The sequence below is a fragment of the Rhizophagus irregularis genome, chromosome 5, assembly GCF_026210795.1.
Source record: "Rhizophagus irregularis chromosome 5, complete sequence".
NCBI classification, from domain to species: domain Eukaryota; kingdom Fungi; phylum Glomeromycota; class Glomeromycetes; order Glomerales; family Glomeraceae; genus Rhizophagus; species Rhizophagus irregularis.
The window spans coordinates 3504367-3517161 of NC_089433.1; the positions used below are offsets into that span (position 1 = coordinate 3504367).

At 27.8% G+C, this 12795-nt stretch overlaps 3 protein-coding genes across 3 annotated transcripts; all 3 read left to right on the forward strand.

Moving 5' to 3' along the window:
- Window positions 1-451: 451 nt before the first annotated feature.
- On the forward strand, window positions 452-4753 carry OCT59_025281 (uncharacterized protein). The gene is made up of 15 exons (XM_066137406.1): window positions 452-966; window positions 1046-1253; window positions 1334-1440; window positions 1515-1598; window positions 1679-1819; window positions 1891-2005; window positions 2081-2523; window positions 2622-2815; window positions 2900-3102; window positions 3175-3276; window positions 3346-3769; window positions 3837-3973; window positions 4088-4093; window positions 4183-4304; window positions 4385-4753. Exons 1-15 carry the CDS (start codon window positions 733-735, stop codon window positions 4448-4450), a joined length of 2586 nt encoding a protein of 861 aa, XP_065991985.1. The 5' UTR covers window positions 452-732; the 3' UTR covers window positions 4451-4753.
- A 2780-nt stretch (window positions 4754-7533) lies between these two features.
- On the forward strand, window positions 7534-9085 carry OCT59_025282 (uncharacterized protein; the record flags this gene model as incomplete). The annotated part of the gene is made up of 5 exons (XM_025328695.1): window positions 7534-7752; window positions 7836-7899; window positions 7978-8147; window positions 8228-8723; window positions 8805-9085. The coding sequence occupies 5 exons, from the start codon at window positions 7534-7536 to the stop codon at window positions 9083-9085; spliced, it is 1230 nt and encodes a 409-aa protein (XP_025165469.1).
- Window positions 9086-9143: 58 nt separating this feature from the next.
- OCT59_025283 (uncharacterized protein) lies at window positions 9144-9827 on the forward strand (the record flags this gene model as incomplete). The annotated part of the gene is made up of 1 exon (XM_066137422.1): window positions 9144-9827. One exon carries the CDS (start codon window positions 9144-9146, stop codon window positions 9825-9827), a length of 684 nt encoding a protein of 227 aa, XP_065991986.1.
- Between the last annotated feature and the right edge of the window lie 2968 nt (window positions 9828-12795).

Here is a 12795-nt window from a genome sequence, read left to right on the forward strand (position 1 = left end):
CCTAAGTAAGTAATAAATCAAATAAATTATTCTTTTTTTTTTTTAAAAAAAAAAAATTGAATATATGTCAATAGATTATTTAATAACCTTGGGTCGATAAGTGTACGATTGTTATTTTGAGCCGTTAATTTTGTTAGATGTTCTATCAACTACAGTACGATTTAAACGCACAAATTAAATTATGAAATCTACCTTAATTCGAGCCGATAAAACCAAATCATGTGGCTTAAATGCTGAATAATACAAATAATACATATTGGCTTAGTTGTTTATTTGATCGGCGCTTTTAATCATATAATGGCTATAATTAGAAATTTCATAGAAATGTAATGGTAACAGCAGAAAGTACTATAGTATCTACTATATTATAATTTTGCCAATTTTGGTATATTGATAAATCACATTTGTGGCTAATATAAATAAAATAAAATTAATTAACAGAAATTCTTTTGAAAGTAAAATTTGTTGTCTTCGAGTCTTCGAGTTTGAGAAGCGAAGGTTTTTTTCTTACTAATTTCTTCGAATTATTTACAACTAAGCCCTTATTATATAATTTTATAATCACAAACATTTTATAATTATTGGCTTAGTGGTGGCTTAGTGGTGGCTTAGTCGCTTTTTTACAATACAACCGTTAATACATGTAATAGTCGGTTCTTCGTGAATAAGACGACGTTGACTGTTCATGAAGGATATTACAAAGGGAAAAGTTTAATTTCTTAAGTAGCAAAGATGAGCTTTATGAAATATATATCGTTACCTTCCAAGGAAACAGAACATGATCCACGATTATCTTCTGTGAATGAGACTGGGGATCCTCTAGATTCCCCAAACAGCGACAATGGATTCGGTCACAAAAATAGTGAGGAAGAACAAGAAACAATGCTTAATAAAGAAAGAGGGGAAGACGATACTGTACTTGACATGGAAGAAAATATAGACAGTATGGAATATGGCAAACAAGATGTGAGTTTATTTTTCTCAAGAAAAAAAAAAGATTTATATCCAGAATTAAATTACTAATTTTATGTTGATCAATTCGTAGAAAATCGATAGATCAATTTTACCGTGTTTATGTATTGCTGGAATATTTGTATTCGCCTGGGTTGCCTCGGCCATAATTTATGGATTTTATAGGACAGGTCATATGTCTGGAACTGGTAGCCTTGCTAGCCGAATACAGTTTGATGATTTATATAACGGTAGTTTTATTCCTGAATATCAGAAGTTGGAATGGATTAAGACGGATGATGGTATGTTGGTTCAATTCAGAATTTTTAATTATTCAATTTAAAAACACATGTATGTTTACAATTGAACCAATTTTTTTTAGATGTTGATGGTGCTTTCATATATCGAGATCATGATGATAGTATAATAGTCAAGTATGTCGCAGATGATAAAAAGAAGATTTTGGTCAACGGGAAGGACATTGTCGATGTTAGTATTTAGGACATATACACTTTAATTAATTGTCAGATGAGAGTACTTAACTATATTGTCACATTTTTTAGCCAAATGGTAAACATCTTCATTATAATGATTTTGTTGTATCGCCGGATTCAGAATATGTTTTGCTTACTACTAACAGAACGAAGGTATTGAATATGAAAAAAAATTTTTATTATTATGGCAGAAAATGACGTCACATTAATTAATATACATTCTCCTCTTTAAGCAATGGAGATTTTCACACTTTTCAAATTATTGGATATTCAACATAACATCGCGTTCAACTTTCCCTCTTACAAATCCCATTGACAAAGATCATCAAGCGGTAATAGCGCATGCTCAATGGAGTCCTGTTGGTCACACTGTGGTATGGTTATATTTGTAAATCATTCACGTTTATCTTATTTTAAGATTACTTAAATTCTGATTATTCTATAGGCCTTTATCAAAGACAATGACATGTATGTATCAGTAAATTTAGTAGATGAAAGACGTCTTACATTTGATGGTTCAGCTGTCATTTTTAATGGTATGCCAGATTGGATTTATGAAGGTATTTATTTTCGAATTCAATTAATATATTTATTGAGTATAAAAATTAAGTAATCTTTAAATGTCCGTATTATAGAGGAGGTTCTTAAGACAGATAATGCAATTTGGTGGTCTAACGGAGGAAAACGTATTGGTTATCTTCGATTAAATGAATCAGAAGTTCCCGAGTACGAATTCCCCATTTATCTGACTCATTTTAATGCTACACCCTATCCTAAGGAGGTTGTCATGAGATATCCTAAACCTGGGTATCCAAACCCGATCGCAACTTTTCATGTCTATGATTTGGAAACTCCATTAGCCTCACAATTTGGCGCCATTACTTTTGAAGACGATTTTTCAGACGATGAAAGAATAATAACAGAAGTTATGTGGGCTGGGGACGATACTGTTTTAGTAAGAGTCATGAATCGCGTTCAAGACATCTCAAGGATAGTTCTTGTTAATGTAAATACCCGTAAAGGAAAAACTGTACGCGAAGAAGATGCTGATAAAATGGATGGTGGATGGTATGAAATAGTAAGTTTATTTGTTATTTATTTTCAATATAATAAGAAAATTTTTCTTGGCATTCATATTAAAGGACATATTTATATTATAATACTTTAATTATGTAGAATAGGAGTATGTTTTACGTGAAAAAGTCGGGTAGTCTCGAACAGGATGGTTATGTTGATATTGTGGTTAATAACGGATATGATCATCTCGCCCTATTTTCGCCTGTTGATTCAAATACGCCTAAGTTTCTCACTAGTGGAGAATGGGAGGTTGATGGTAGAATACAAGCGGTTGATTATGAACGAGAATTGATGTAAGAGCCTTGCATGATTTTTAAAGGGCTTGAAATAAGAGTAATTTAAGATTTAACGTTATAACTTTTTCTTTTATTTTTCAGATATTATATCAGCACGGAAAAGTCTTCTATAGAAAGACATCTATATTCCGTAGATTTTAATGGGAAAAATAGAACAGCATTAACAGACATCAATAATGAAGGATTTTATTCGGTTAGTTTTTCACCAGGTGCTCAATATTATAATTTAAATTATGAAGGTCCTGATATTCCCTGGCAAAAAGTATTAAAAATTGGAGACCCTAGTAAGTTCAATAAAAATAATAATAATAAATTTTTTGTTAAATTTTGCGGTTAATCGTGGTTATATGTTTTAGATTTTGCATTGGTTTTACATGAGAATGATGGCCTCAGAAAACTTATGGGATCCCTCGAAACTCCCACAAGAAGACATCTAACGATTGAAAGTGACGGAAACAGTAAGTTTTATTTTTCAAGTATTAGATTATATGGAGTAATAATTTTGACTTATGTATTTTGCCAATTAGTTCTCAATGTTGTCGAAATAAGACCACCTGGAATGGATGAAAGCGGAAAAACAAAATATCCAGTATTATTCAATGTTTATGGAGGTCCAAATTCCCAGCTCGTTCAAACAAGATTCAAAATTGATTGGCATGTGTTTTTAGCTTCATCAGAACGATTAAAATATATTACAGTAATAGTAGATACACGCGGTACAGGGTTTAAGGGAAGAAAATTTAGATGTGGTGTTAGGAAACATATAGGTGATTTTGAATCAAAGGATGTAGTTAATGCTGGACGTTATTGGTCAAAATTACCTTATGTTGATTCAAATAAAATGGCAGTTTGGGGCTGGTCATATGGAGGGTTTTTAACTACAAAAGTTATTGAATTAGATTCTAGAGTCTTTCAAGTTGGAATGGCCGTTGCACCCGTTACCGATTGGAGGTAAAAATCGAAATTTTTAAAAATTATAATTTTTGTGCAATACTTACTTATTTTTTATTTTTTATAGATACTATGATTCCATTTATACTGAACGTTATATGAAGACACCGGCACAAAATCCAAATGGCTATGAACATAGTGCTATTACTAATATGACAGGTTTCGATAATGCCAAATTTTTGCTCGTGCATGGAACTGGTGATGGTAAAGAATGAATTTTTTTTTATACAATGTGATTGAATTTTTGATCAACAAGTCATTCGTTTTATTAATATAATAATCTTTTTCGTTTTTATCAATTTAAAATTTTTAAAATAGACAATGGTTAAGTATAATGAATATTTTCTTATCATAAAAATTTTTTTGGTCTTTACACTTAAAATATTAATATATATATGTATATGTTTTTATAGTTCACTTCCAAAATACCGCTAATTTAATTGATAGGTTAACACTTGCTTCGGTCCATAATTATCGTGTACAATTCTATACCGATAGTAATCATAATATTGATTTACACAATGCTAATAGAGAAGTACGAATTTTTCATCCTTTTACTATTTTTATTATTTTGATTATTATATATTAATATTTGTAATTTAATGGTTTTTGTAGCTTTATTATTTACTTACGGAATACCTTTGGCAGAGTTTTGGAACTGGAGGAAAAAATGAAAATTAAAATATTTCTGTAAATACCTTTGCATTGTAATTTATTTGTCCCTTATTTGTATCACAAAATTAGGTATTTTTCTCAATTTTAAAAAAGTATGTACATTTTAAAGGTGAACATTTTACACGTGGGTGGGTTACTTGTTCGCGGTTTTCATTTACTCGACAAACTTTAAAAATAATGAAAATGTTTACTTGTTTTAACACGCATTTTTTATATATAATCAAAAATAAATTATTATTTTAGTAATAACTCAGAGCTAGATTAGACAGCATTAATAAAAAAATTATCATATATTATGTTTCCTGGGTTAATAATTGTATTTTCACGTGTATTTTATTTCATGCGTGTTTCCATTCTTTTAACCATGGGGGAGATCATTGTTAATTGTTCCAGATATTATTTTGGCGGTAAACTTTAATAATATTGTATCGTGAGAAAGTAATTGTTTTGAATATCTTTCAACAATGAACAGTTATAAATGATTTGAATGTACGCCATTGAAAGTTACAATGACTCACACACAAACAGTATAAAAATATACACATAACGCACATAACGTTTTTTTTTCCAGATTCTTTTCTCAATTTTTTCAATTTATAATCAGTACATGAATAACATAATAGTTTCAAGAATTTTTATTCGATATAGTATATCTCGTCTCTTGACCGAGCTTATTCCACATAATATATAATATATATAATACATTGTGATTCTTTATTATGTAAAACGTGTCGTTAACCTATTTGATCAATCATATGGAAGCAAAAAATGAAAAGTTATATTATTTCAACGAATCTTAACGAATTCAAAAGTGATTTCAAAAAATTTAAATCAATAACTGGAGAATGTTAAATATGAAGTCAAAAAATGAGCGGTGTCGAATCAAAAATGATGAAATAGGTATAAAGATAACTAATATGGAATTAAAGATGAATGATATGAAATGGAGACTTAAATAACTAAAATAACTACCATATAAAAACACCACTTTTACTTTTACAACGTTGGCAGGGACGACGAGTCGACGACGACGACCTTGCTCAGAATCTTTGGCTGGGGCGTAAACCTAAAACTAAAGATATTATAAAAGGAACAACTAAATGTCTCAATGTCTTATTGTATGGTACTGTTTTTTTTGTATTCTTTACGAAACTTTTTTTAAACGCCAAATTTATTACACCAGATAATATTCATCTTTTAATGTAATGTTGTAGTAATAATGTTTTATTACATAATTGAAATGTGCAATAATTAAAAAAATGTACTCATCGCCAATAGCGATGCACTCTGGTCAAAATTAATACATGTGACATTTAAAGTGGGGAGTGAAAAATAGAAAAAGAATATACATAGAGGAGTGTGACTGATTGACACGGGTGACAAAAAGAAGCACGCGATGAAGCCGATGAATAAATGACAACTTAAAAATTTATCGTCCAAAGATGCATATAAATATTTCACATTGATATTAATGATAAGAACCTTATTATGGTCATAAAATCATTTTGTAGGTTATTATTAATTATAGATATTAACAATAAAAAAAAAAATTTATATATTCATCATTTTTTTAATTAAAAAAAAAGGAAAAAATGATTAATCCAAAAATCATTTCTTAATAAAGAATAAATCATAAATACAATAATTATTCCTGCGAAACGATAAAAGAAAAAAATGATAATAAACTTGATTTTTTTTTTATTTTATTTTTGCTTATTCAACCACTTTTTTTCCCATTTGTTTACAGCAGGCACATTTGATACTTTGTGATTTTTACTCCTTTTTAAAAAAAAGTATAGATGCAAATATTTGTCGCATCATTATCATCCTTGGTTGATAAATTGATAAATAATAAATTTTTTTTTCCTTCTTTTCTATAAACGAACGAAAAATATTTTTTTCAAAATTCTACCCTAACCAACTTTTTTACAGGTTTTAGCTGGATTCTTCAAGGTTTTTTTTTAATTGTTTTATTTAATGCCAATACATTATTTTAAATTTTAAGGAAATTGGGTATGTTGAATTTTATTTTCATTTTTTTTCATTTGCTCAAACTGTTCCTTTTCTTCTCTTTTGGACTTTCAAGATGGAAGGTATTCACTTTCTTCTTGTAGACTCCCTATGACTTCAATTTTGGCATTGAATATTTAAAATGAGTGAAGCTTACAATTTTTTTTTTAAAAAAAATAAAAATAATAATTTTTTTTATGGGATCCTTCAGGTTTTATTTTTCAACTGAGTTGGCAAGTTTCAAAATTGAGTATAACTTACGTAATTCTTTAGAAATGCTTACTAATGTTCTAATGTTCTGTTGGTTTCTTTTTTCTTTTTGTAGATTCAATTTTGGGCGCTTATAAAAAATTGAGATATGTTTTATCTGTCACTTTTTTTTTTGATAAAAAAAATAAATGACCTCAATTCAATTGATAAATCTGTTTTTTGAGATTTTCTTTTTTATTTTTCTTATCATTAACATTAAATTAATTTGTAATTACCCGCTTTTTTAGCAGTATCACGTTTGAATTTTGTGTATTTTTCTCATTATTTGTTGCACCATTATCACTTTTGATAAAAAAGATAAATAAAAAAGAAATTGAAAGAAATTTTTTTTTCCTAATAAAGGAAACAAATAAAACTTTTCTTGAAAATAAAACACGAAAAAAATTATATATGTACAGTATATAATAATAATAATGATGATGATGATGATGATAATATAAATGATTTTATTAATATTTTATTTTTTTTAAACGCTTTTTCTCTAGTACTTTTTCAATAATAAAAAATAAATGCCCACTCAAATCTCTATTATTATATATATCAATCATATTTTCTTAATTATAAATTGTGCTTGGGGATGAAATTTCTCGTAAAACGAATATTCTTATATAAGCGAGATAAAATATTGGTATGAAACTGGGGGTTTAACCGTTATTTTAAATTTGGAAGTACATTATATTGTAGAATGAAATGGATCGGCAATATGCATAATTATGGAATTCTTTGTACGGTGAAATAAAATTTAAAACGTTGAAAAAAAAAATAACAAAGAAATAATAAATATTTCTCTCTTGTAGCTTAATTATAAAATGACTTCAGTAAAAGGATGGATTAAGAAAAAGATAAGGAATGGGTATATTCGCTATTTTGAATATGATGAATTTAAAAAAATTGGCGAAATTGGTAGTGGAAGTTTCGGTAAAGTGATTAAAGCAAATTTGGATAATACGGGATTGGTCGCACTAAAAATTATAATTAATAAAAATTCAGATGAACTTGATGAGGTTAATAAAGAGCTTATCAAGGAGGTAGAAATTGTTCTTTTTATGTTTTACAGTATATTAGCTTGATAATATACATATAAATAATTAATTTTCGGTTTACCATTTAGTTAAAGCTCCTTCGTGAGGTTGATTATCATCCAAAAATCAATCGCTGTCTAGGAATAACAAAAGGTTTATGTTAAAAAAAATTTTTTTTAAATAACTTTACTTAAACAGTTCAATCTAACTTATTTATATTTAAATTAATAGATTCTGAGAATTATATTTTGGTGTTGGAATATGCCAATGGAGGAAATTTAAGAAAATATTTGGAAAAAAATTTTACTTCTTTGAAATGGGAAGATAAAATTCAAATGGCATTGGATATTACTAGTGGATTGAAATTTTTACATTCCAAAGGAATAATTCATAGAGACTTGGTAAAGGAATATTTATTTATAGTATTTTGTTTATGATTTCGATGATAATTTTTAATAAATATTGTTCAATCATTTTGTAGCACTCAAAAAATATATTAGTGAATGATAAAAAATTATTAATTGCAGACCTTGGATTATCTAAAAAGCTAGCGGAAGCTACAACTCATACAAAACATAATGAACTTGAGGTACTTGCATATATTGAACCACAATGTTTTAAGGATATTAGGTATAAAAAAGATAAGAAATCCGATATTTATAGTTTAGGTGTTTTATTATGGGAAATTTCAAGTAAGGGACCTCCTTTTTCTGACTGTCCACGGAATTTACTTAGAGATCACATTAAAGATGGTAATAGAGAAAATCCAATTGAAGGTACACCTCCAAAATATCAAGAGCTTTATCAAAAATGTTGGGATGGTAAACCGGAATCAAGACCCGATATTGAAAAAGTACATGAAATTTTAAGTCAATTATCAATAAATACTGTGGAATATTCCGAACCATCACAACCTTATATTTGCGATACTGCTAATATACGTACTGGTGGACATAGTGAATTGACTATTCCTTCTGGTAAGTTTAATATATTAATTATGTTAATTAGTAACAATGATTTTTATTAATATTTTTTTTGCACATTTTTTAATCAATAAGATGATAACAATTCGTCAGTTGTACAAAATAAAGAATTGTCAGGAAAAGTAAATACTGTACAACCTCAAATTACTAATGAAGAGCAAACTTCAGCTAGCAATTTAGCTGATCAGTTAAAACAAAATGAACTGATTAATCGGCAAGCTCAAATTAAAATTAGTCAATTAAATCAAGAAAAAAATAATTTGAAAGACCAATTAGCCCAAACAGAAGCTTATATTTATGAATTAAAATCTCAGCAGGAAAATATAATTAAACAAAAAAAGCCTATTAGAAAATGAATTAAGTCAATCCCAAATTATTTGTAAACAAATAAAAAATGAAAATCTTAAGTTAATAATGATTACCAAAACTTATTCTGAAAGATCTCAGATGGAAATTAGAAAACAGTTAAAAGAAAGTGAATTAGTTAACTTACAACAAAGAAATTCTCAAATTGAACAAGATTATCAAAATCTAAAGCTTACCTCAGCTGTACAAAATAGAGAATTTGCAGAAGTAGAAGAAAATACTTTACAGGCTCAAATTACTCGTTCACAAAATGAAAAGCGTGCTTTAGCTTACAATCTAAATAAAGTGTTGAAACAAAATGAACTGATTAATCAGCAAGTTAAAATTCTAATCAATCAGTTAAAACAAAAAAGAAAGAATTTACAAGATAAATTAGCCCAAACAGAAGCTTATATTCAAAAATTAAAATCTCAGCAAGTAAGTTTAATTAAACAAAAAGAGCGATTAGAAAATGAATTAAGTCAATTCCAAATTAATTATGGGCAGTTAACACAAGATAAAATTAATATGAGTAATATGATTGTAGGTTTTTCGCAAAATCACAACTTTTTTACTAAATTGAAAGCCAAATTGGAAAAAATTACTCAATTGGAAAAAGAAATTGCTCAATTGGAACAAAAATTAATTAATGAAGAACAAATCAAAATGAAATTAATCCAAAAGTTACAGAGTAAAGAAAATAGAATAAATGAATTAGAACAAAACCTAAATATTTTTCGTCATCATTTATAATTTATAATGTATCAATAAATTTGAAAATTGTATTTTTTTAATAATGTATTAAATGTATATCTTAATTATGTATTTTAATTACATAATAAATTTGTGCATAATTTATGATTAAAAAAAAAATTCACGTTAAATTTATACATTATTAGATGGTGTACTTCCCAGATTATGATAAACAATTTTGCTCGAAATTACTTCAGTATTATCGCACGGTTTATTTTCACTATCGTACAATATTGATATCAATAGTCGATAGCTTATTTGAGCATTGGTATTTATATTGGTTAACGTCACGTCGTCACGAAGTGACATTAACCAAAGATTTCAAGTTATGCATTCGGTAATTTAATAAGAACTAAACCGTTATCACTGTTCTCTTTATTTTAAGTCAAAATTTGCCATTGAATATCAAAGATAACAAATAAAATTTCTTACAGGTAATTCTGCAATTAAATTTTTACTAGTTCGATGAAATATTAGTTAAATACTAGTTAACTTACAAATCACCATTTAAATAGTAGCACTACTGATTCGTTATAGTGTAGAACACGTTTCGTTTTCCGCTATCCTAATATTTAAAGAAAAAATAACAACATATTTTATACTGTTAATGTGCGTAATTGAATGCAAAATTATAAGGTATTATCTGATTTTGCAAGTACAGCTAGTAAATTAAATAATTATATAAAAAAAGTGTTCATCCTCCGATATAAAAATTAAAATTTTTTATATAATTATCTGATTCTATTATTAATATTATATCTAATCATATACTGTATCTCAAGTTACATTTTACCTAAACGATTTTTTTAAATTTAAATTAAAATTTATAACAAGAATATATATATCATTATCTTAGTTATCTTAGTTTCCAGTAATTCGAAATACTTCATAAGGAAAATCCGGAACACCACGATAAAAGACTGGAAGACGTTCTAAATTAACCTTTGAAAGAGGTCTTGGACGTTTTGCATTTCCAATTACCCATGGTTTGAGTTTATCAGTTCCTGTTGCATTAGCACCAAGTAGAACTGTAATTCGTGTCTTATCTTTCTTTCTACCTGGAACTGGTTTGGTTGAAAGTGTTTGACTTGGTGACATTCGATAAAAAAGGCCCTATAAGATACAAAATAAAAAAGGAGATAAGGAAAAGATAAAGGAATATAAATAATAAATGGTAAGACTTACTGTTTCATCAATATTATAAATTTGGTCAAGAATATATCGGCTTAGAAGTTGCTGTAGTTTTGTTCGTTCTTCTGGGAGAGAAGCTAATGGTGCGCTTTCTGACTCTCCATGTATATGATACCTACGGATATTATTGCGTTGTTTGAATTTATATAGCCAACCATTAGAAAATACCAACTCATTTTCCTGTATATTAAATGCTTGAGCAAATATCTTTGCTTTTTCTTTAATTAACAAATCAGTTAAAATAACACCTCCAGCTGTAACATTCTCCACCCATAAATTCATGGCTTGATCGAGTATCGGAAATTTGACCGCCTTATGTCTAAACGTCTTACTAGAATCTTCTGTATTTATGATAGCTGTCCACTTGTCACTTTGTAACAAAATTTTCGATATAGTGCTCCTGTCAATTGTTAAATTGGGATACACTTCATTAAAGTGGTTTGCAATATCTACATGACGTTTATTCTTATTGGCCTTTCCCCATTCGCAAATTTGACGACAAAGCTATACCCAAAATATGGATGTCTTCAGTTACTTGATCTATTACACCATTTGCTATCTTAATATCATTATTATAGTAAAACATTTTATAATTGAATATACTTCTTCAGTAGATTGGTTAGTCCATCTGCAGTATCTTGTTGGGTGTTTGATAATATAAACTAGTAAAGTACTTATAATTCAGCATTTGCTATTAAATTCAGGAAGAAGAGAAAGAATTGTGGTCTTTAAAATATCATCCAATATAAGAAGTAGACTAAATCCTGCCGGCATGAAATGCAGAAGTTACTCCTGTGACTTATAATTTATCAATAAGCCAAAGCATTCTTTTGAGTATCATAAAAAAATTTGTCAACCAAGATGATTGTTTACTAATTGATGATAGTGTTATGCCAGTTCTTGAATGCTTATAAAAATAAGCGTATATGTATATGGTAAGCAGAAGGAATAATAAATAAAATAAATGTTAATAAATGTTAACAAACGCGTAGTGAAATAAGTTATATAAAAACACTAGTAAGTGTATCACTGTCAATCAATTTACGAAGGTAACACAATGAAACAAATGTAAATTCAATCAAATGCGAATACGGTAATGCACACACTAGCATATACACTCAGACGCAATTATTGATTCACAATGGAACTAAACTCTAAAATAAACAATGAGATAACTTCTTTTAATAAATGCTTTATTAAATTCAAAACAAATTATCTGTTTTTACATTGACTTGGAACACATCTATTTATAACAATAAAATCTATGCTAATCATGTTTAATATATTGTATAAATGCTACATGTTTAATAAGTGTTATATATTAAATATATTAAATATGTGCTATATGTTCAATATGTTGCATATGTCATTAAACATATCGAACATTCGTAACATTTGCAACATTCGTAACATGATCGTCGGTCACATGATCATTCGATTAACAATAGGCATGTAATTTTATGGGAATCAGCTTGCCAACACTTAAAAGCAATAATTTTATACTTGTCCAGTATTTTTTTGCAGTCCTTTAACCAATGTCCTTTTTCAAAGCAAAATGTGCAACTGCATTATTATACTTTGCATCATTCAGAATATGAATTTTATGTTTGAATGCATTATCAAGAGTTTTTGAGATTGTTCACCTATGATAGCTAGACTTTGTATTATTAAGAAATATTAAATTATAATATATAACAAGACAAATACAGAAAATATAGAATACAACCAATACAACTTACCATAATATTTTGAAGAGATATAGAGATTTGCTTAACAA